Source organism: Antechinus flavipes, chromosome 4 (genome assembly GCF_016432865.1).
Source record: "Antechinus flavipes isolate AdamAnt ecotype Samford, QLD, Australia chromosome 4, AdamAnt_v2, whole genome shotgun sequence".
Taxonomy (NCBI): domain Eukaryota; kingdom Metazoa; phylum Chordata; class Mammalia; order Dasyuromorphia; family Dasyuridae; genus Antechinus; species Antechinus flavipes.
In genome coordinates, this window is record NC_067401.1 from 105111413 (window position 1) to 105136644 (window position 25232).

The following is a 25232-nucleotide window of genomic DNA, read 5'->3' on the forward strand; positions in this document are numbered from 1 at the left end:
TACTTTCCTAGGAAGCTTGGAGTCAGTAAAAGAGCTCTGCAATTTCTTGAAAGCAGTTCAATATAATTGATTTACTTGGTAATCCTATGTATTTTATTTTTTGTATCTAAAATAAAAACTAATATTTAATTTAAATTTAAGAATATTATTCTGAGAAAGAATCTATAGGTTTTATAAGACTGTCACAATAGAAAAAAGTTAAAAACCACTGTTCTATAAGGTATCTATCCAAACATTTGTCAACATATAGATAATAGACATCCTTTATTCTGTTGGTTTTCCTTGTGTGGACAGACAAGCCAAACTCCTTTGAGTGCTTGCAAATCTCTATCATTAAGCTTCTATCATCCTTGAACTTCATGCAATCAGAATAATGCCATATACAAATGGGAGCAACTGAAGAATTTCTGCATCCACATGAAATCCCTTTTCAACTTGAGTTTTACATTTGAGGAGGAGCATTGAGCTCCTCCATCCTGGTGGCAAACACTTTTGGCAAGCATACAATCCATTTCTCTGATTTATGCTTTGACTCATATTTATTGTCAGAGGATTGTTGAATTAAGTTATTTCTCTTGTGGTATCCTCCAAGTAATCCTGAATGAGCTTGATGTATTGATTAACTCGCAAAACTAACAGAATATTGGTGTTAGAAAGATGGCTTTTATTTTTAGCAAAAGTTTATGGTCATTGAAGGAGATATACAATTTCCTGAAATCAATCTTACTTGCTCTCCTCTTGTTTTTCTATTATCAAGCAATAAGAATTTATTAAGCATCTCCTATGTACCAGACACCATGCAAAGTGTGGTGGATATGCCCTACTCTTAAGGAGCTTGACTGGGTAGCTTCCCACCCAGTGGTTCTACATTTGCCCTCTAGTGCCAAGTAGAGGAAATATGAATTTGAATCAGATGCCCCCAAATGCTCTTTCCAGCTCAGAATCCTGTGGTATAATGGGCTTGGAACTCTTGAGTCGATGCACTGAGGTCAGGACTGCTAAGCACTTAAGGCTAACTATCAATTGGACAATACTCTATGGGCATATGCTTGGAAAATGGCCCTTCCCACTATCCTGGGCTGACTCGATGATTGGTGTATACAGAGGATTGTAGGAGGGACTAGGGGGTGGAGTAAGACAAGCCAGAGTCACTTTGGTGGTAGATGAGGGAGAAGGAAGATGGTGGAGATTCTGCTTCCATCTAATTCAATCCTACCCCTAAAGACCAAGGACTTTTGCTTATCCTGACTCCAGCTGATTCTAAGGCATCCAGGGTTCTAACAAGGTCTTCACATTTGGTGCCCAACATGTGGACCAAGGACTCTAATTTCACTGAAGAAGTCCCTGGTGACCAGGAAATAGGGTAAGTATTTTAATAGACAAATAGGGAATTTACTTTGTTAAGGGATAAACTAGTAACCTTTTCTAGCTGAAATGGGGCAGATATTGGGAAAAGATTCTCCCCCATCCCCAGCCTCAGCCCCATGCCCACCCACACCCCAAGGAGGCACTATAGAAAGCACGCTTAAGTTGATCAGGGACAAGGCTTGATTGTAACTTAGTTGCAGATCACTAGACTCAGGTACATTAGAATGCCCGTCCCTTTGGTTCTTAAAGGAAGAAGATATAGGATTAGATAATTGGAAGCTAGTAGGAGAGCAACTATGTGAATACTACAATGATAAAGATCCTCCTTCAATTTCCAAGGAAACATTCTATACATACAACATAATATAATTGGCCTTAAAGAATCCTGCAAGTTATAGAAAAAAGAAAAATTCTACCAATGGCCAGATGAGGAAGTGTGAGGAAAATGAGGAGGCCAAAAAACAGATTAAAAGCTTTATCACCAGAGGGCATGGGGAGTGAGGATGAAGAGCATGGTGATTCAACCCCACCTAAACCGGAACTGGTTCTTGACACACCCCCATCAACTTCACCTTCCAGGATGGAGGGAGGAGGAGTAGTGGGAAGGGCAGTGATACCACCAGCACCCTCTCTCCCCCCTCCCCCCAGCAATCACCCCCTCCTATGACTAGATTGCAAAAGGCACTACTTAAAGCCACAGAAGAAGGGCAGGATTTAGCTGATTTGAAAAAAGGAATGTATCCTGTGATTCAACAGTTTAACTCTTCAAGTCAAGAAAGTAGAAGATATACTCCTTTTGATATAGAAATCCTGAGAAAGACTTGCACTCTTTATGGGGCTACATCAGCTTATGTTAAGATGTTATTACAAAATTTGGCTTATGAAATCTTAACCCCTAGGGACTGGAAATCTATATCAAGGACATGCTTAGAACCTAGACAAAACTTGTTGTGGCTTTCTGAATATAGTGAGCTCTGTAGGGTACAAGCCCAACAAAATAGTCATAGTGGAGTTAATCCTCCAATCACCTATGACCAACTAACAGGTGTGGGTTCTTATGCAGAAATTTCAATACAGACTAATTACTCCATAACAGCATATGAGCAAATTGCTGCTGCTGCTATCAAAGCATAGGGTTTTATCCCAGGTAAACAGGACAAAAGAAAGGCCTTCACAAAAATAACACAAGGGCCAAATGAACCCTTTGCTGATTTTTTGGAATGTTTCATCCATACACTGATGTGGGAAACTGGGAATGTGTAGATAATATCCCAGTCACTAATACAGGTAGACAATGTGTGACTTATCAACCAGGAGAGGTAGTAACATCAGGAGCATCAGACTCCTAATAAGCAATCTGGTGATAGCAGCCCAGATTCTGCCTCCAAGCAACAAAATCTAGGAATATATTGGACAGCAGCTGTGACAGCTGACCAACCTATGCTCACTATCTATATAAATGGCATACCATTAGAAGGATTGGTAGACACTGGTGCAGAGTGTACAGTCATTAGAAGTGCCAACTGGCTCAGTCCCTGGCCAAAGATTAAGGTATGTCGGCGTAGGAGGATCAATAGCAGCTGAAGTTAGTGCTACCCCTTTGAGATGGATATTTGAAGGTGAAACAGAAATTTTAACTCCTTTTATAGTTGAAAAAAATTCCCATCAAAATGGGGGGAAGAGACATTTTACAATAATTAGGATTAAAAATTAGGATTAAAAATAATTAGGTTTTTTAGGCAGGGCTGCTGTTGAAGACCTGCCAACACTTTCACCTGTTCCTATGCAATGGAAAACTGATACACCAGTGTGGATAGAACAGTGGCCCTTAGGTAGCAATAAAATTCAGGCCTTATTAGATATAGTACAGGAACAACTTGACCAAAGACACTTACAACCTTCTCTAAGTCCTTGGAATTCCCCAGTATTTGTTGTAAAAAAGAAATCTGGAAAATGGAGGATGTTGACTGATTTACGAAAGGTAAATGAACAGATGGAAACTATGAGAACTCTTCAGCCTGGTTTCCATCTCCTACTCAATTGCCTAGAGAATGGCCTCTTTGGGTTATAGACATTAAACTTTGCTTCTATTCTCTCCCTCTAGATAAGGAGGATATGAAAAGATTTGCCTTCTCAGTGCTCAGTGTTAACTTAGCTGAGCCTTATAAAAGATATGAATGGACAGTTTTGCCACAGGGAATGAAAAACAGCCCTACTATGTGTCAAATGTATGTTGCTGCTGCTCTTACTCCAGTAAGAAAAGCATTTCCAAAAATTATGCTATTACATTATATGGATGATATTTTGGGGTGTGCACCTGAGGAACAAATGTTAGAAGCATGTCTACAAAAGACCATGGAAACACTAAGGAACTACAAATTGAACATAGCTCCAGAAAAAATTCAAAGGCATGCTCCTTTTCAATATTTAGGATATGAAGTATATCCTAAGGTGCTTACAATACAAAAACTTTCCTTAAGAACAAAGAAGCTAAACACCTTACATGACTTTCAGAAATTGATAGGAGATATCCAATGGGTGCGTCCAGTTTAGGCTTGACTACCTATCAGTTACAACCATTATATGACATTTTAAGGGGAGACAGTGCTTTAAACTCACCCTGCTAGCTTACAAAAGAAGCTCAAGAGACTTTGAGAAAAGTTAAACTGGCTTTATCCAATGTGGTTGAAAGAGTCACTCAAAAACCCTTGGAAATATCAGTTTTTGCTACACAAGAGCATCCTTCATCAAGAAGACAGTGTGATAGAGTGGGTAAACGACCCTGCACAACCAGAATAAGCCTTACTCCTTACCCAGTGCTTGTGGCTAGAATTTTATTAAAGGCATTAAGTGAGCAGTACAATTACCTGGGATAAGACCTGACAAGATATACACCTTTTATACTAATGCACAAATTAATGTTTGCTGTGAAACCATCCCAGAGTGGCAAATTTTATTAACTATGGCTCCAAATTTCACACACAGGTCTCCATTAAAGATAACCAGACTATTACATAATTGGCAATGGATTCTTGAAGAAAAGGTTTCTAAAGTTCCTCTTAAAGGACCAGCTATCTTTACAGATGCATCCAAACATAATATTTGTTCTGTATACTCTTGTGACTTAACTATAAAGAGAGTAGTCAGAACTCCTTTTCAGTCCATTCAGCAGAATGAATTGTATGCAATCATTCTAGCTCTTACTTATTATGCAGGAGATATAAATATAATATCTGATTCAGCCTATTCAGTAGGTGTGGTACAAAGAATTGCCACAGCCCAAATAAAATTTGTAGCCTCTAATGTATATCAGCTCTTCAAGGAACTTTAAGAGCAAGTGAGAAAGCATCCAGCTAAGATTTATATCTTGCATTTTCACTCTTATAATGGACTTCCAGGTCCTATTTTTGATGGTAATTCCAAGGCAAATAGCATTCTAACTATGTTGACCAATACTTCTTCATTTCAAGAAGCCCAAGAATCTCATTTTAAATATCATCAGGCTGCTCGAGCTTTACATTTACAATTTGAAATAACAAGAGAGGAAGCTGGGAGCATAGTAAAAGCCTGTACAGCTTGCCTTCCTTTCCACATCCTACACTGCCTCCAGGGAGGAACCCTCGTGGTTTTGAGACCCAATGAAATCTGGCAAATGGATGTGACCCATTATAAATCTTTTGGTTGTCTGTCTTTTATCCATGTTGTGGTAGACACTTTTTCAGGATTTACTTTTGCAATACCAGCAGCAAAAGAGACAGCCCGAGTGGTCACTGAATTCCTCACACAAGCATTTGCAGTTATAGGTGTACCACAAGCAATAAAAACAGACAATGGTCCTGCATATACTCTAAACATTTTGCACACTTTTGTGCACAGTATAAGATTTTACACACCACTGGCATACCTTTTAATCCTCAAAGACAGATAATAGTAGAGAGGAGAAACAGAGACATTAAGATGCTCCTCCAAAAACAAAAGAAAGGGGGAGCCACAGGTAACCCTAGAGAACTTCTAAATCTATTACTATTACTTCTATTAACTTCTTGATTTTTGACAAAGATGCATTGACTCTGGCAGACAGGTTTTATAACCCATTGGAAGGGCAGTGAACGATGTGAGCAGCGTTACTATCTTTAAATAATCACCAGAAAGTGATTAATGGAAGGGATCAGATAGGTTAACTGCTTGGGGAAGAGGGTTTGCTTGTATCTCCACAGATGGAGAAAGAATCAGATGGGTGCCAATGAGCTGTATTTGCCTTGTCCATCAGAGAAAGATGGAGCAGACCCTTAAAACGAAGAAGACCCAAGAAACTCAGATGGTTCCATTGCTGACTGTGCTCACCACTGAAAAAGCCTGGCAGTTATGGCGTTTGACTCATGGACATCAAAAATTGTTGGACTTGAAAACTCTCAGGAATCATTGGATTCTCTGAGACAAGATAAGACTGTTGTAGGACCTCAAAACCCTCAGGAAACATTCGATTCTCTGAGACACGATAAGACTGTTGTAGGACCTCAAAACCCTCAGGAATCATTGGATTCTCTGAGACACGATAAGACTGTTGTAGGACTCAAAAACCTCAGGAAACATTTGATTCTCTGAGACACGATAAGACTGTTGTAGGACCTCAAAACCCTCAGGAATCATTGGATTCTCTGAGACATGATAAGACTGTTGTAGGACCTCAAAACCCTCAGGAATCATTGGATTCTCTGAGACATGATAAGACTGTTGTAGGACCTCAAAACCCTCAGGAATTATTGGATTCTCTGAGACATGATAAGACTATTGCAGGACTTGAAAGCCCTCAGGAATCAATGGATTTCCTAACACATAAAAAGACTGTTACAGGATTTCAAAAAAAAATTTTTTTGGAGGGGGTCATTGGATTCCCTGACATGTGAAACAAAGGACAATAGATTGGTTTTGGGCTATCTCTTGGATGCTGAAGAAGGCGTATGTGTGACTGTTGTTTACATACCCTCCTTCTAGGACTTCTGGAAATCTTTTACAATACCATGCTGATGCATATCGTTTGTTACATCACTACTTGCTTGTACAATTCATGTTTGTTACACCACATCGAGCCTGCACTGACTGTGGGGAGTCATCACTAATAGCCTCTGCGTTATTGCTCTGTGCTTGTGTAATATCTGCCATGCTGATGGGTTTGTGCATACCTGTTTCTAATAAGACCCTTCAGCCCAGAAATCCAATAGCAACCCCCACTTCCCTTTGGTGCTTTTCATCTCCCTTTCTGAGATTTCAGGGAGGGTGTGATCATCTCTTTTTTAGTGCTTTCACCTCCCTTCTTGAGAAGTCATGGATGGCGTGACCATCTGTGTTCTAAAACAAAAGAAAGTGGGAGATGTAAAGGGCTGAAACTCTGAGTTGATGCATTGAGATCCGAGCATTTAAGGCTAACTACCAATTGGACAATACTCTATGGGCATATGCTTGGAAAATGGCCCTTCCCACTATCCTGTGCTGGTTCGATGATTGGTATATACAGAGAATTGTAGAGGGACTAGGGGTAGAGTAAGACTAGCCAGAGTCACTTTGGCGGTAGATGAGGGAGAAGGAAGGTGGCAGAGATTCTAAAGATACCTTTAGATACCTCTAAAGACCAAGAATAAAGACTAAGGACTTTTGCTTATCCTGACTCCAGCTGATTCTAAGGTATCCAGGGTGCTAATGTGGTCTTCACACTATGGTTATAATCTGAGCAAGAATACTTCTACGATATCCCCACCAAGGAATCATCTAGCCTCTGCTTGAAGACTTCTAGGAAACTAAATACTTCTGAAGGTAGAACAGCTCCATTTTTGGACAACTTGAAATGTTAGGAAGTTTTTCCTTATATCATACTGAAATTTGCTTCTCTGTGATGTTCACCCATGGTTCTTAGTCATGTCTATTCATCGATGTGATAATACTTCAAACACTTCAAACAGTTATTGTGTCTCCTTTAACTTTTTGGGGGAGGGTGGGGGAACTAAATATCCCATTTCTTTTAAATGGTCCTTACACAGCATGGTCTCCAGTTTTCTCATCTTAATTATCCTCTGGACGCATCCTCATTTGTCAATGTCTTTCCTACAATATGATACTCAGAAAGGAAAGTAGTTTTTTAGATAGGACTTGACCAGAATAGAAGGCAGTATACTATTCTTTCCCTTGTTCTGAACACTATTCAGTGCAGTATAGGAATTCATTTTTGTTTTGGCTGCCATAATACCACTGATAGACTGAATTTGCAATCTACTGAAACCTACATTTTCACAGGAATTGGATTTCCCTCATCCTCCATCCCCTATGATTTTTTTGGGAAGACAAATTACATAGGAATTTATGTTTATTTCAGTTGAATTCCATCTTATTAGATCCTCATCCCCACCTCCCAAAGTCTCATTCCAATGCTTCATCATAGTATGGAGGTAAGACTTAGTTCTTGATGACGTCAAGGAATGGAAGTATTAGCAAAGTTTGAAGCCAGTTTTTCCTTATTCTAGACCTGGTACTCTCTCCACTTCATGGCCTGGCTGCCTAGTGATGGCTTTTGTCTTAGAACCAACCCAGCTAAGGAAGGAGGTTATTACCAGGAGAACCATAAGGTTACAAAAGTTCTATGAGTGTCGAATGACTCTCCAAATCCATCATTTAGATATAAAGGAGCTGTGATCTACACCAGCAGAAAACTGCCCACCCAGATTAAGCCAGAGGTCTCTGCAGTATTAAAGTACATAGACTGATACCATCATACAGTTGGTTGGGATCTTTTGGGATCCTACTTCTAACATCCAGGTGTGCAGATACCTTTAAATTTACCTTTCAATCTTCTGTTTCCTTCACATTTGGCAAACAATCACTCTACCTCTCATTCTTATTAAGTGGATGGCCATGGCAAAATCACTTTGCTTCTCAGCTTCAGTTTTCTTATCTGTAAAATGGGGATAAAAATGCCTATAGCACCTACACCATGTAGTTTGTTATGGTATGAAAACAAAACAAAAAAAAATTATGGTATGAACCTTAAGCACTACCCTAAATGTCAGTATTTCCTTCTGTGAAAGAAGCTTGGCTCTTGAGCATCTCCCATCATTGAGCATCCTGTTGTTGGACACTCATTTCCATCCCTACCCACTCCCCCTACACACACACACACACACACACACACACACACACACACACACACTCACCTGGAACAGACCAGACATGGGGCTAGGGTTCTTCCCCCCAGAGGGGCTGTAAGTTTATTAAAGAGCAGGAGTGAATATGAAGTCACAGTTGTGAAACAAAGGCCCCTCACTAAGCTAGCACTGCCATATATGTCCTCCTTTCTTCTTGAGGGCAGACAGGACTAGGGTGTAGGTGCACTTGGGCAGTGACCATGTTTTCTTTCACTTCCTTTCAAGAAGAATGGCCAGAGAAGTTTGCTTTCCTCTCATCACACCTTACCCTCTGGGCTTTGCCCCCACCCTTATCCCTCATGATCTGGTACCATAGGCCTCTGCTTTTAAATTACTGGATCAGAAGGATGGGACGGACAGGCAGGGCATGAGAGGATATGAAAGGGAGATTCGGGGGAGTGGGGTTCCCAGTCGGAGCAGCACAGACAGACAGCAGGCCACAGTCCCAGTCAAAGTCACCTATGAGGCTTTTCTCTGTTTTATTCCTTTTTTTTTTTTTAATCCATTGCTACATCCTGCTCATCTTTCTCCTGTAAGAGATTGGCTTTATTTCTGTAGCCACCATTCTAATTTAGGTCCTCTCTCCTCAGAGTACTCAGTCTCAGGGAATTGACCTAAACTCAAACCCAATTTTTAAATGTTAAATGCCATTTCCTCTAGGCCTTTATGGATGGGTTACTTCAATTGCTTCCTAATTGCCTCCTGAGGTCTCTACCCCCTTTGTCTCTTCCTTTCAATCCATCCCACAATCATCATCAGACAAATCTTCCTAAAGCACATATCCCTCATAATCCAAGGTCACTCCCCTGCTGTTCCCTATGCATATCCTGCTCTCATCTCCCTGCCTTTGCAAAGGCTGCTCTCCATGATCCTCTCCTCCCTCCCCACTTCCTGCTGCTCTTCCCTCCCCATACTTTCTTCCTGAAATGTTCTCCTTCTTTCTTACCTCTTGTTATCTCTAACTCCCTGCAATGCTCAGCTCAAGCGCCAATCCTAGAGGATACTTTCCATGATCCCCAAGCTGTTTTGTGCTTCTCTGTGCATCTTTACCATATATAAGCACAATGGTTAGGGAGCTGGCCTTGAATCTAGGAAGACAGATCAAGTTCTGTCTCTGACATATACTAACTAAGTGACTTTAGGCAAGACATTTGATCTTTTCGGAGATCTTGCTAAGATTATGAATTTCAGAGAAAGTACCAACTATTACAGTGGTAAAAGGAATTGTAGAGGGAGTTTCTCAGCCAGCAGTTTCCTTTTCTAGTGAAATTACTGTTCTGGTCCTTATTCTTATATTTTTATTTACTTCTCTGTGCACATGTATTGTCTCTCTCCAATAGACTATAAACTCCATGAGGAGATAACTGTTTCATTTTGCCTTTGTAACCTCAGTGCCTGGGGTTAGCAAGAATTTACTCAGTGCTCATTGAGTTGTTGAAAAACCGTCAATGGTTCTCTGATATCAGCTTAGAAGATTCCAGATTCTTAATCCTGAGATTCAAGGCCTTCTTCTCCCCACCATATTCAGGCTCTCCATTTCACCTGGTTCTGCCCAGTTGGTCTGCTCCCATTCCTACCTTCAGACCTCTATAAATTCCTTCTATCCACAGTAATCATGCTATCCTCTCTTTGCCCACTGGCACAGATCCTTAAATGCCTTAGAATTTAGCTCAAAGGATGCTACTGCCCTCTCCCAATTTGTTTGTTCATTATTTGGTGCTTCTTAGTACTTGCTCTCAGTCTCAGTTATATTGATTTTCCTGGATTCATATATTGTTTATTCAGGTTTTTTTACATATGTATTATTTCTTACCAGATACATAACCAAGATAGGGGCCAGTTCTCTCATGTTCTCTTGTTTCTCATATGGTACCCAGGTCAGTGCTCCCACACATGGTTAATACCCTGTCAATAGCATCGATTGATTCTCTCTTTTTTCCATCTCCCATTTTGTTCAACAGTGACAAAAGTGATAGAAGACTCTCTTTCTTCAGTTCTGGCTCACATAACCCCTGTCTGAATGAACACCACTGCTCAAATTCCCTCTCTTCTCCAGGAAGAACTTCTTTTGATCCCCAACTGCATTGGAGTTACCTGCTGATGTTAGGATCACTCCCAAACTCTTACCACCCCATCCAACCCCACAGTTAAAAATAGATCTATATATGCATATAATTCTTAGTATAGAAGCTTTTTAAAAGCCCATCTGAAGAGCCAGCTACCCATGACTTACTCTTTCTTCCCCCCAGGCACAAGTTCTCTCTCCTCTAACCTCAACTCAGAGCTCTCTGACTTCATGGAATGGGGTAGGAACAGTTCCTAATTCCCCTCTATCTCTTTTCTATTTTTCCATTTATCAACAGTCTTCCATTCTTTCCTACCCATTCAACAATTTCCATATATTTTTCTCTCTGTCCTATCCATCCTTCCATTCATCTATGCATCCATCCATCCACTCAGATTCCTACACAACTCCCTCTCTCCAATGCACTCAACACTGTAATCCAATCTAATCCTAATCCTATCATTCCATCCATTTCTCTATCCATCTTCTCATAAAACTCTCAGTTTCTGATCCTGTCATGTATTCATTAAATCATTTCTCTCTCCTTTTATCTTCTTACCCAAATACTGATCTGACCCTCTACCACTCAAATGTATGTCCATCTTTAAATAGATTTAATAAGAAGCATAAATGCAACGATCCATAACCACTATCCCACCCACCTAACTCCACAGCAAATGGTTTCTCAATTCTACCCCTAACACCCATACGAGTTCTCTCCTGAGAGGGAATCCTAGACCTGAGGTTCTCAAGGCCCCATTGAATTTCAAGCTCCTTCTAGGTACTTAAACTTTTTTCTCTTTTATGTCTAGGTCTCTCTGCTACCATTTCTCCTATCCATCCTGATCCTAGCCATCTGTCTGACGCTGGGGGTTGGGAGGTAGTAGGGAGAGGGGTTTTCCTTCCTTCTCTGGATATAACTACACCTTGGACTCACTCTCTGGGGGGGGCAGGCGGCCATTCTTCTCCTTGTCTCCTTCATTCCCCCAGCCCGGCCCCTCTCCCGCCCCTTCCTCCTCCACCTTCTCATCCAGCCGGCTGGGGATGGACCAGTAGAGATGAGCATCAAGCCTAGCAGCAGCCTCAGCCAGTTCTCGAGCACTGCAGGAGGGGGTGGGCACCTCAAAGGTCTCATGGAAGCTGGCGTAGTCCACCTCATAGAAACCATCCTCTAGGCTCAGGACAGACATGAAGCGGTGACCCCACAGCACCTCATCCACCAGATATGAGCTCCTGGCTTGGCAAGTCATCCCTGGGAATTGGAGAGGAGAAGGAGTCAAGAAGCGGCTCCCCTACACCATCATTCCCTCTAGAATCCCCAAACACTTTATTTCATCTCAAGGCCTCATTGATTGTTCTTGGTACCTGAGAGACATTTCCACATGCACTTAGGATCTTCATTCTAGTCTTACAAAGAAAGCCTTTGTTTCTTTCCCACCTTACTTTGAACACCTTTTCCTCATCCTTTCTCTACCCTTCAGATTTGACAAAATTTTGATTCATATTCTCATCTTTCTAATCACCATACTTCTCCATAGTTTTCCATCTCTCTAGAAATGATGTTTAGGGATATGTCCATTTGCTATTAAAATCCTATGGAAGGGGCCCTCTAAGTCACCTAGTCCACCTCTCCTAATACATTTACCTTTTCAACAACAATGTTATCTGCTAGACTTTATCTCACTTCAGATATAGGAGATCTGGGTTTTATTCTTTGCAGTCAAGTTACTTAACTTCTCACTGCCTCAGTTTCTTAATAGTAAAAAAGAGAGAGAAAGACTACTACCTAAAATAGAGGAATATTTACTCCTTAGGTAGGGGTAAAATATTCCTGATGAGGGCAGGTAAAATATATATACCTGGAGTCTTGGGAATATGATTGAATGGGTTTTAAATGAAAAGGGAAGGAAAAGGAGAAAACTGTACACAAAAATAATACAAACCTGGTATTGTGGATACCTATAATTGTAACAGATGAAACAAAGGGAAAAAAAGGCTTACATCTCATCATAGCTACAAGTCTTTGTATCTGTCTCTCCCCTATTCTCATAGCCACCACTTTAGTCCAGGATTGCATCATTTCTCACTTGGACTACTGACTGACTCTTAAGTGGTCCTTGGATCTCTCCATCCTCAACACAGTTAACAAAGTTATTTTCCTAAAACTTTGTTGTTATTTAGTCTTGTCTTACTTTTGTGATCTCATTTGAAATTTTCTTGGCAAAGATACTTACCATTCCTTCTCCAGCTCATGTTACAGATGAGGAAACTGAGGCAGACTTGATTAAGTGACTTGCCCAGAATCATATAGCTACTAAGTGTTTTGAGTCTTGATCTGAACTCAGATCTTCCTGATTCTAGGTCTGGCTCTATATCCACTGTGCCATCTAGCTGTCCTAATCTTAGATCTGACAATGTCACTCCCCTAATTAAGAAATTTCATTGGTTCCCTATTGATTCTAGGATCAAGTGTAATCTCCTCTAGCTATGTCAAAATAGTTAGATAGCATGGCAGATAGAACACTGGGTCTCCAGTCACAGCTGTATATAGCTACAGTGGCTGTGTGACCCTGGACAAATCAATTAACCTTTGTTTGCCTCAATTTCCTTAATTGTAAAATGGGGATAATGGTATTTACCTCTAAGGCTTCTTGTGAAGATCAAATAAGGAAGTAATAATAAAATGCTTAGCATAGTGGCCAGCATATGATAAGCAATTAATAAATGCTTTCCCTTCCTTCTGTTGAGCCCTTAAAGCTCTTTACAACCTGGCCCCAAACTATCTTTTCAGCCTTATTAGACATAACTCCCTGCAGCCCAACCAAACTGGAATTCTTGCTTATCTGACCCTCATCTCTTACTTCCATGTCTTTGCATCGACTATCCCCCTTGCCTCGAATGCCTTCCTCATTCTCTCTCATCTCTTAGAATTCCCATTTGCCTTCAAGGCTCATATCAAGGACAACCTATTACATGAAGCTTTTGTTCATCATAACAGTTCCTTCCATACCCTCAATCACCTTGTATTTGTCTTATATAAACTTATGCACGTATATATTGTCTCCCCCATTAGAATTTGCTCCTTGGAGACCAGAACTGTTTTTATTTTTATCTTTGTATCCTGAGTGCCCAGAATAATACCTGGAACATCACAGTAACTTAATAAATGCTTGCTACTTGATTGATTGACCAGCATTCATTCATGGGAGACTGTATCCTAAAAGAGACAAATCTTCAAACTCATGACCTTAGTTGTCTAAAAAAAGAAGAATGTACAAAGAATGGGTAATAATCAGAGGCAAATACTAATTTCAAGGAAGCAAATTAGACCTCAGGTAATTACAGTAATAATAGTTTACATTAATATAATGCTCTATGGTTTACAAAGTATCTTACAAATGTTGAACCTCACAAGAACCCTATGATACTAAGTGCTATTATTATGCCTGTATTATAAATGAAAATACTGAAGCCCTAAAGGGTGAAGGTTAGGAGGTGAGCCAAGGTAACCAGGTTGTGAATGTTTAGGCAGGATTCAGAGGTTTCCCCAGCTCTCTCCCCAGTACTGCATCCATTTGACGCCATTGTCTGTTTGTAGAGAAAATGGCACAGGTTTGATTCTGGAGACATTAGATAATAATTTTCTGATACATCACTTTGCCACTCAGTTTTAGTTTGTTGATCTGTAAAAGGGGGATAGAAACATAGCAGAATATAGTGAAGAGAGAATACCAGGGTAAAGCCTCAGATATGTTTTCCAAGTCCCATCTCTACAAATATATTGACTGGATAATCCTGGATAATCTATTTATATTCTTAGTATCCTTAAATAATTTACTTAGATTATAGGTTGCAATCTGCATTAATAGAGGAAATTTCCCTATGCCCCAAAGGCTCTAAAACTGTGCATACGCTCTGTTCCAGCAGTGTCATTATTGGGTTTATATCCCAAAAGAGGAGAAAGGACCCATATGTGCAAAATGTTTATAGCAGCTCTTTTTATAGTGGTAAGTTAAAATTGAGTGGATGCCCAGCAATTGGGGAATGGTTAAATAAGTTATGATATACGAATGTAATGGAATATTATTGTTCTATAAGAAATAATGAGCAGGCTGATTTCAGAAAAACCTGAAAAGACTTACATAAACTAATGTTGAATAAAGTGAGCAGAAACAGGAAATATTGTATATAGTAACGGCAAGATTACGATAGACTTGACTCTTCTTAACAATACATTGATCCAAGACAATTTCAATAGACTTTGAATGGAAATTGCTATCTTTATCCAGAGAGAGGAACTATGCAAATAGAATATGGACCGAAGCAGATTATTTTCATCTTTTTTTGTTTGCTTTTTCTTTCACATAGTTTTTTCCCTTTTATTATGATTTTTCTTTCACAACATGATTAATATTGAAATATTTTTAAAGTGATTGTACATGTATAACCTATATCAGATTTCTTGCTATCTTGGGAAGGGGGGGAGGTAAGATAAAGAGGGAGAAAAAATTTGCAACTCAAAATCTTATAAAGATGAATGCTGAAAACTATCTTTACATATAATTGAAAAAAAAACTGTTAAATTTAAAAAATAAAGATGAAAATAGGAGGAAGAGAAATAAAAAAAAAAAATAGAGAAAATTCCCCCACTGGAAACTGTATAAAAGGGCAGACAGAAAAATAAATAGATGTAATAATACCTGTACTACTTACATCTCAGAGTTAGGAGGAGAGTGCTTTAACAGCTTATGAGCTTTTGTTATTGAGAGGAGCAATCACTTCCCTACCACTACTAATACCATCTGCCACCAATGGGCAAATAGGTCCAAGAGTTCTGGGAATAGCAGCATCCCCCAGATCAATGGCTCTGTTCCAACACAGCTCTTGAAATTATTATAAGAGGAAATAGCTCTCGTGGAAAAAGGGACAACTCTACCAACTGCCATTTACAAGCAGGCAAGCTAGCCTACTGAAGCAGCAAGACACCCTGAGGGAAAGATAGGAGGCAGTATGTGCTAGGCAAGTCAAAATACTATCACCATCCTAACCATCATCTTCCCTCCAACCCTAAGGGAGATACCCCAGACTTCTGAACCTAGAAACTTTGGGAACAGTAGTGTCCCTAGACTTTGCTTCCAGCCAGAATCTTACAGCCATCATTGAGATGAGCAATCACTATGAAGAACTGGCCCACCTTCTTTACCAATTGCAACCAACTATCCTCAATACTTAGGTAAACCCAAGAGCACAGGAATGAGAGCACCTGCTGAACCAGTAGCTTGCCCCCTGAAGTCATCATTCTGGGAAGCAATCTCTCTAGGGAAGACTCCTGGCAACTGCTTCTGCAAATAATGGAGCTCTGCTTCCTTTAGCAGGCACAGTTATTGAAGATGAGAAAAAGAAGGTTCTCATCAGAAAGTCCTTGGCACCATGAAATGGTTCAGTATCAGAAATGTGATTTTATCATAGGAAATTACATTAAAGAAGATGTATCGCCATTGATAAATGGTCAAAGGCTATAAACAGATAGTTTTCAAAGGATGAAACTCAAGCTATCCATAGCCATATGGGAACATAATTCAAGTCATTATTAGGGAAATGTAAATTAAAACAATGTGGACTTGTATCTCACTCATATCAGACTGACAAATGTTGGAGGACTTGCAAGAAAATAGGGACATAAATTCCCTACTGAGGAAGCTGTGAATTATTCCAGCCATACGGAAATGCAATTTGAAACTATGTCCCCACATCAGTTAAACTGCACATACTCTTTGACCCAGTAACTCCACTAGTTAAGCCTAGCAAAGAGATAGCAGAGAGATAAGGGAAAAGGACAAGACTCCATATGCACAGAAATAATTGTAGCAGTTCTTTTTTGTAGACGCAAAGATTTAGAAGGTAAGAGGATGCCCACTAACTAGGGAATGACTGGTCAAACTGGAATACTATTGCATCATAAGAAAGGAGGAGAGAGGTTGTTTGAGTCAAGCCTGGGATTACTTAAATGAACTGTTGCAGAGTAAAGGAAACAGAACCAGAAGATTCCTAACCCCGAATCTGGTATCCTAATTATAATGTTATGCTGCCTGTCAAGGATTTTTTGGTTTGTTTTTGTTTTCTCTAAATTGTGGGGGAGAGGCTATGAGGAAGATCCAAGAAAGGATGGAACTATCCTTGATGAAAGTATTAGAATTGACGATAGGCTAAAGTGTTCCACTCGTATTGTTTCTGTTTAATCTTACATTAGGACGAAACCTTAGACTAAGAAAGTCAGGGAAAAAAAAAAAAGAATTCACAGCAAATAAAAATCCAAGGTAGTTGAGGAGTTGACAATACAATATGAGTTCAAGCAATTTTGTGCAATTCTGCCTCACTGAAATCCAATTCACCTGCAAGTCAAGACATTTCTCTTTGAAACAAAGGAGAAACAAGTCAATACACTCTGATGGCTTGGCTCCTGGCCCCTACGTCCAGGATACTGACACAACTGACAGATGGGCCTACTGTGCCATGGAAATATTTGAAAGATCTTAAAGAAGAAGGGGAGAGGTGCTGTGGGCTAGAGAAGAGCAAATATCTTGACTTACAAAAGAAGTTAAAATGAATTAACTTGACTTCCATTGCTGGCAAAATCCTCAAATACTTTACTAAAAGAATAATTTGTAATCATTCTTTTATACCTTAACATTCCTCCCCCCTCCCATTGGGGACTCCAGTATTTAAGTTAATACTTCCTTTAAAAATCTGGCCTTCAGTTCATCATCCTCCTCAACTTCTATGACTATATCTTTCCTTTACCTCAGCTACCTATGACAGCTACCTACACCAGATTCACAATCATTCAAAATCTTCATGATTTTGAACTCTGAAATCCCCTTTGTTGTTCATTTTCTTCTGTTTTTCCATCACTCCCTCCAGTTCCTAAATCTGTTCTTTGTTTTTATTATGAACTTCACATTATAATCCCAGAATTTCAGAGTTGGGAGGAATCTCAGGGTCCATTTTGTTCAATTAATCCTTGAATAGGAATTCCCTATATAACATAACTCATAAGTGGTCATCCAACCTTTGCTCAAAGATTTCAAATAAAGGGGAATACACTAATAAAGTAGCAACTATTTACCTATTTGCAACTTTCACTCAATGATCCATATTTGCTCTATAGGGTAAGAAAGAATAAGTTTAAGGAGAGTACATTTTAATGAGGAAAGACAACATATAAAGGGAAGAAAAAATGGGGACAGGAAATGTGAGTTGTAGCATGGTTTTAAAATGGCTGAAAAATGATGTGGAGGCAAAGATAAAGCAAAACTTTACTTATTAGAGCTCAGGGTCCCAGCAGCAGAGTCTAGGTACAAGGAAGATGGACAAAACACAGGAACCATATTTTAGAAATGGCCTGGCAGTTATAATCATAGAGAGTTGCTTAAAACATTGAAATATTGAATGACTTGCCCACAGTCACACAGCTGATGGGACTTGAATTCAGGTCTTCTTGACTCCAAGAATTTTATCTATCCATTATGCTGTTGTTGTTTGTCTTTCATTCTTGAAGAGAACCAAGACATCAGGAAAGTGATATCTCAAAATGCAGTTGAGTTGGATTTACATGAGGGAGGGCTGTGCAAAGTCACCTGTCTTTCTCCTCCAAATACATCTAGGGTAGCGGCAAGATATAGATCAGGGTGCCTGGATATGGCCCTGAATGCAGTGAGGATCTTGGTCATTTTAATCTAAGGTTTTTAACAGGACCCGTATTGATTGAGGCAATGCATTCAGTGATTAGGGCTAGGTAAGACTACTATGCTACACTGCCTCTCATATTACCTCTCTTATGCTTAATAAATGCATTTTGATTGGCTAGTTGAGCTGTCCATTACTGAAAGTCTCATGAAAACTGAATAACTATTTGCAAATCATATTGTTAAGGGAATTCTTGGTCAGGTATGGGGTAGACTAAACAGCTTTTGAAATACTCTTCAACTTTTAGTTCTTAAAATGCATTGATTAGTTTTTCAAGTACTCCTTAGCAGGAAGATGTGAAACATTTAATCTCTGCTTAAATATTACCAATGATGAAGATTACAGTCATTTGAGAAACGACCTGTTTCATTGTTGGACAACTCTAATTGCTGGTTAATCCATAGTTTATTGAGCCAAGGTGGTTTTTCCTCATTTCTTACCTGTTTACTTTCTCTAGTTCTGACTCCTGCAGAATCAGAGAATGATTCTATTTTCTTCTGCAGTCATACATAGATTTAAAGGCAGCTTTTACATGTCTTTAGCAATTTCCACATCAAATAAGCCCCATTTCTTTAATTATTTTTCCTGTGACAAAGTTTTAAAACTTCAGCAACGTCACTATGCTCCTTTGGACATATTTTAAAACATTCTTTTTTGCTAACATTCTTTTTGGAGTATGGTGCCTAGAACTGATCACAATACTTTGATATTAGTAAGTAAAGTTAGGAGAGCTAGACCTCTCTCTCCTATAGATCTGTCTCAGAAGGCCAGTTTCCCTCTCAACATTGTGAACCCATTGATGGAGACATCTTTGGGTGTGATAAGATTTTATTTTTATCATGATGGATGCTAGAATATGAAGTACTATTGGAACTGGGTTGGGACAGTGTGGGAAAGATAGGTTTTTGGAAGATAATTATGAGAAATAGGGAAGGTGGAGCAGTGTCTTAAGAAGCAGTAGGAAGAGAAGGGAAAAGAGTGGAGAGTGCTTACTGGGAATACTAGGAATGATGGGAAGATAGTAAAGGAATAGAGTTGGGGCTATCAGAAATACTGAGAGAAATGGGCTTAAAAACGCTGAAATGCCAAAGAGGTTGATTCTTACACAGCTGTTTGTCAGAAAGGGACCGCCAGGGGGCAGCAGGAACTCTGAGATTACTCCATAGCAATTTCAGAGTCCCCTGTCTTGGATGTGGGACGTATCTCAGCCTACAGATTCTTCAGTGACTGAGTACCATTCTCTGTTGACCTTAAGCTCCTTTCCAACAGCCCCCAATCTCTGGCAAACTGGGAGGGAGAATTAGAAACAGCTGGAGGGTTGGCTGTTAGGACCATGTAAAAGTACTAAGAGAAACAAAGCATTTCTTTGCTGTAACAATACCTCCATCTCCATTATCTTCCCCATATCTGATCCCCCAGTCACTTGTCTCCTGCTTCAAGATCTTATTTCCTTATCCCTATCCTACTTCACCTCAGATCACCAAATTATTTTTGGCCCATTACTATGATACTAAGGAGCCTTCAGTCCCTGCACTTTTAGCTCTCTGCTCTTATGTTTCCTTCCCCAGCTACTTGGCTCTAATTTTCCCAGAACTTCCCAACCTCAAGGTGAGTCAACTTAATCTCTCTCCTCCCCATCTATCATACTCAATTACTCTTTTTGTCCTGTGACTCTGTTCATCTATTCCTCTAGCTTTAAACTCTCCCTATCTCCCAGACACCTGTCTGTTGTCTGCAGCTTAAAAAAAAATCAAATGAATTCTTAGGCAAAGTGTGAAGGTGATAATTCTGCTTGTACCTCTGAACTTATCAGACTGCATTTGGGATATTGTGTTTAATATTGGGTGCCATAATTTAAGAAGGATATTGATAAGCTTGAAAGTGTCTAAAAGGTGGTAAAGGGCTCAGAGATCACCTTCTTAGGATCTGGGAATGTTTAGCTTGGAAAACAAGAAAAGTTTAGAAAGAACTTGCTTTCTTCAAATATCTGAGAGGTTATACAAGGAAAAAGGATTAGACTTTTCCGGCTTGATTCCAGAGGCCAAAATTAGGAACAAAAGGTAGAAGGGGAGAAGAGATAGATTTCAGGTCCAAATAAGGCAATAAAACCCTAACAATTTGAGCTATCCAAAAGTAAAGTGGGCTGCCTCAGGAGGTAGTGAGGTTTGCTTGCTTATTTTTCCCCACCAGGTTGGTTGTAGAGAAGATTCCTCTTGTTCAAGTGTGACACAACCTTTCCAATCCCTTTCAATTCTTAAGATTTTTGTGTCCCTCTCCCCAACCGTGAGCCTCCCACTCAAGCTGTTCTCCAGCAAGCCCAGCTTCCCTTGCATTTCTCAGCTCTCCCCATTTCTTCCTCCTCTCCCTGTGAACATCTTCCACCAGTCCCTTAGGTCTACGGCCTCTTGTCTCCTTGCCGATTACCCCACTCCTTGATCTCACTGTCCAAGCTGCCTTCCTTTCTAGCACCCATAAGAATGCATATTACCCCCTTTAAAATCTCCTGTTGCCCTCTCCTCTCCCACTACAAGTGTCGTCCCCTCTCCCACTCTCCCTGTTTCCGTCCTCATGGCCCCCACTCCCACCCGGTCCCCTGCTTCCATGCCCCAGTCCCCGCACCAGTGGCCTCCACCATGCCCTCAAGGATCACCACGATCTCGAAGTCATCCCTCTCGAGGGCACGGCGTGACGCCTCCCAGAATGGGCTGGAGGCATCTATCTCGTGGCTGATGACTAGTGGCGAGACGAGGAAGAGACGGTCGTCGCCCGTGTCGAAGCCCACGCTAAGGTCGGTCTGGTGCAAGGGGATGAACTCGCCCTCGAGGGTCTGGCGCGAACGGATGAGTTTGGCTCGGATGGAGGCTTCCACGATGTGAGACGAGCGCAGGTCACCCACGCGGAACATGAGGCACAGGCGCCCGTCTCGCAGAGACACCACGGCGTGCGAAGAGAAGACGAGCGTGGCGGCGCGCTTGTTGGGCTGAGAGATCTTGACGAACATGCAGCCCACCATGAAGGCGTTGACCATGGAACCCAGGATGGCCTGCAGCAGCAGCAGCGCGATGCCCTCGGGGCACTGGTCCGTGATGACGCGGTGCCCGTAGCCGATGGTGGTCTCGGTTTCGATGGAGAAGAGGAAGGCGGCCACGAAACCGTTGAGGTTGTTTACGCACGGCGTCCACGTCGTGTCCTCTAGGTGCTCCAGGTCCCCTCGGCCGTAGGCGATCAGCCACCAGATGGCGCCGAAAAAGAGCCAGGTGAGCGCATAGGCGAGCACGAAGAAGAGGAGGCTGAGCCGCCACTGCAGGTCCACCAGTGTGGTGAAGATGTCCGTCAGGTAGCGGTACGTCTCCCGCACGTTGCCCTGCTGCACGTTACACTTGCCGTCCTTTTCCACGTAGCGCTGGCGGCCCCGTCGGGGCGGCCTCTCCGGAGGCTCCCGGGGTTCGGCGCGCGCAGCCAGGGCGCGGGGGAGACCCCCGGGTGGTTCCTCTGGCCCAGGGGAGAAGGCCGAGTTTTCCTGAGCCATGTCAGCAGCGTCGCCCCTCGGAGGCTATGGATATGGAAGGGACAGTGAGTCGATAGAGCAAGAGACTGCTCTAACTGAAGCTGGGAGACAGCCCTGTTCCACCTCCACCTGCGCTACCCCATCACCTCCCCAGCGGCCCTGTCTGCCGAGCGCCCTGAAAGCCCGAATGAATTTGGACCTAGAATTGGAGGACCAGGCTTCCGATCGCCGCCCTGCCCACTCTTGCTTCGGTCACCTTGGACGAGTGACACTGCCTTCACCTCTCTGGACCTTGCTTCCTCATCTGTCAGATAATGGCTCTGACTACACGATCTCCAAGTCCCTTCCAGCTCTAAGAATAGAATCTTTGAGGACAAAGACTGTTCAATTTTTTATTTTTATTTTTTGCCTTTCTACTCCCCACACCTAAGACGTAGTAGATCAAATGAGGATCTACCCGTCTCACAGAGACGTTGTGAGGATCAAATGAGATAGAAAATAACATGCAAAGCATTTTGCCAACCCTAAAGTGATATATGCATGCCAATTATTTTATTTAAAATAAATCTTTGTGGGTTTGAATTAAATGCATTCGAACACGTTTAGTCTCATGGGAACTCAGGGCATCTGCATCCTAATCCAAAGCTCTATGCATTTCACTTCCCTAATAACCTCTATTTTCTCTCTATTATGAATTACTCAACTGCTATTTTATCCTGTCCAGAACCCATGGCATACTCCTCTATGGACAATTTCAGGCCACTCTTGTCCCCACCCTACTGTCATTGCTGCTTTTCCAATTTTCCTTTCTTTTCTGTAAATAACTTAAAAATGAGTCTTTCCATCCTTCTCACCTCGGTTCCCCTATTCTTTTCTACCCCCACAGAGAGATAATAATAGCTTTTATTTGTTTGGTACTTTTATGGTTTACAAAGTTCTTTCCTTACAATAAGCTTGCAGGGAATGTAATGCAAATTTTTTATCCCTCTTTTAAAGATGATGAAATTGAAGGTCAGGGAGGTGAGATAGCTAGTTTAGGTTCAAACTCATCTTCTGACTTTAAATCTAGGGCTCTTTACACTAATACTATTTTGATTCTCTGGAAAGCAAAAATGAGTGGAGGCTTTTTGTATTAGGAAGCCCACCTAGAAATTCTAAAGAGGTCTAACCACCATCCTCTCTGCTGCAAGGTCAGCCCAATTTCCTCTAGGTTCTGTTTTCAGAAATCATTGAAAGACAAGGAAGAGAGAAGTCAGGAAAAAGAGGGCAGAGGCAAATAGAACTGAGGTACTTCAGGAGAGTTGGTGGTGGGTTCTGTCTGTCAATGTACCTCAATTTCTCCATTAGAAAAAAAATTTAGATCAGATTAAATGAAGCGCTAGTCCACATCCCAAACTCTTCAATCCCTTCTTCCTTATTTTTCTTAGCACTTGATATAGCCCATCTCACACTTACTGACCTACCCTTCCTCTTTACCTACATTTGGTCTTTTCAGGGAAGCTCACTCTTATTTTTCTTTAAGTGTTGTATTTCCTCTTCTATTAATTTTAACAATTTATATTTTTGAAAATATTCATCCATGTCAATTAGATTGTCAGATTATTGGCATATATCTGGGCAAAATAGCTCCTAACTATTGATTTAATTTTCTGTTCATTGGAGGTAAATTCACCCTTTTCGTTTTTGATACAGATAATTTGGTTTTCCTTTCCTTTTTCTAATCAAATTAACTAAAGTTTTATCGATTTTGTTATTTTTTTCATAAAACCAACTCTTAGTTTTATTTTCACTCTTATTAGTTCTGCTACCCCTTCCTTTCCTTTTTTCCATCATAAAAGACCTCTCCTAGCAATTAGCACCTAAAATTTGTCTGGACTCCAACCCAAAATCAATCTGGAGTTCCCAAATTAAGCTGATAACTGGAGAATATGGAGAGCAAAATGAAATAGGATGGCCATAACAGGAAAGAGTGATAAGATGGAGTGGAAGGAAGAGTTGGGGGACAGGGATTGAAGAAGGTCTCTATTGGTTTTAGAGTCTGGCCAAGACCTACAGAAAAATTGCCTGGATTTGTAATCCCAGGCCCTAGAGTCACTTCAGCCATATTCTCTGTCAGAGGAAAACCTGAAAAAGGCTTCGGGACTTAGGGGGCAGAGTAAAGCCTATATAGATTCTCCACGAAAGCTCAAGGAACACCATTCTAATCACAGAGTATAGTGTTACCCTAACTTTGAATAGGATGGTAACAAACAATTTCTTCCCTCCCTCCTCCCCCCCATCACTGACCTCCTTTTTCCTCCACTGCGGCTGGAGTTGTCCTCCTGGAGAGATTTCTAAGCATTTTCCAACTCAGAGGCCCTAGGTCACTCAAAAAAAACAATCTAGCTAGCTCACAATCTCCTGGTAGCCCCCAAAGTGGTCCAGCTTTACTAGGGTCCCAAGTGATATTTCTCTCATTCTGTCTGCTAGATGACTCTCCTGTTCAGGTCAACAAAGGAAATCCAAGAATTCAGCTCCCTCTTTAATAACCTTCTCCCCTCACCCATTATTTCAGAACTAAGCCTGACCCTCCTATTTTAACCCCCATCCCAACCCCTTTCTTCCAATTAAAGTGAAGAGGGACTATCCTTTTCCTTGTAGGGGTGGAAAGATCTCAAATGACACTTTCCATTCCAGGATCTGTCCAGCCTCTCCTTGCATTCCTCCCCAACCCCCAACCTTATCCTCTGTGTATTCTCTTCCCCATTCCCAAAGGTCCTCAGGCTTTTAGTCCCCATGGTATCACTCCCCCTTTCTAAAACCATTATGGGAAATGGAATATTTAAGAGTACTGGGGAAGTAGTCATTCACAAGATAGTCTAAAAAGAATTAAAGAAACCCAGACCTCCCTCTCCATCCCTCATCCCATCCTCCCTACTGCCACAGAAATCGGGGCCCCCAGACCCTGAATCCCCCCTCCACAACTCAACTCACAGTGCATGGGGAGCAGAGGAGATAGCAGCAGGGCCCCCCAGGGGGTGGCGTCCATGCCCCTGACACCTCCCCCCCAGGGTTGCCCCCCCAGGAGATTGGAAGTCGAGGACACCACTGTTTTTCCTAAATTTAGCGGCAGCTCCGACCAGGACTCGCTATCTGTGTCATCCTAACTTCCCAGGCTCCCCTGCTCCTGCCTGTTTCCACGGTAACCAGTCTGGTGGCCTCCTAGGCGACGGCTCCCGCCCTCCCCGTACTCTCCCCCAATCTTGGGTACCACTAGAGGCTGATCAACACACTATGGTTATTTTTAGCTAATATTTACCACACGCCCCTTCACTCCTTGCACTAGACCTCCCCCCTCTACCACCAAGGAAGT

The 25232-nt window shown here is 41.3% G+C and overlaps 1 protein-coding gene across 2 annotated transcripts; it reads right to left on the minus strand.

Annotated features, from left to right (window-relative positions):
- Window positions 1–8593: 8593 nt before the first annotated feature.
- Window positions 8594–25026, minus strand: KCNJ9 (potassium inwardly rectifying channel subfamily J member 9). 2 transcript variants are annotated; one of them, XM_051993676.1, is made up of 4 exons: window positions 24854–25026; window positions 24167–24238; window positions 20992–21925; window positions 8594–11878 (listed from the first exon to the last, which is right to left on the minus strand). In XM_051993676.1, exons 3-4 carry the CDS (start codon window positions 21899–21901, stop codon window positions 11547–11549), a joined length of 1242 nt encoding a protein of 413 aa, XP_051849636.1. In that variant the 5' UTR covers window positions 21902–21925; window positions 24167–24238; window positions 24854–25026; the 3' UTR covers window positions 8594–11546. The 2 variants fall into 2 exon arrangements, with proteins under 2 accessions (XP_051849636.1, XP_051849635.1); XM_051993675.1 differs by lacking the exon at window positions 24167–24238.
- Between the last annotated feature and the right edge of the window lie 206 nt (window positions 25027–25232).

Coding starts and splice junctions, on each gene's coding strand:
- KCNJ9 (XM_051993675.1), bottom strand. CDS start 21,901: ATGGCTCAGGAAAACTCGGCCTTCTCCCCTGGGCCAGAGGAACCACCC. Junction 11,879..20,991: donor GGGCATGGTGGAGGCCACTG/GTGCGGGGACTG, acceptor TCCAATTCCCAG/GGATGACTTGCCAAGCCAGG.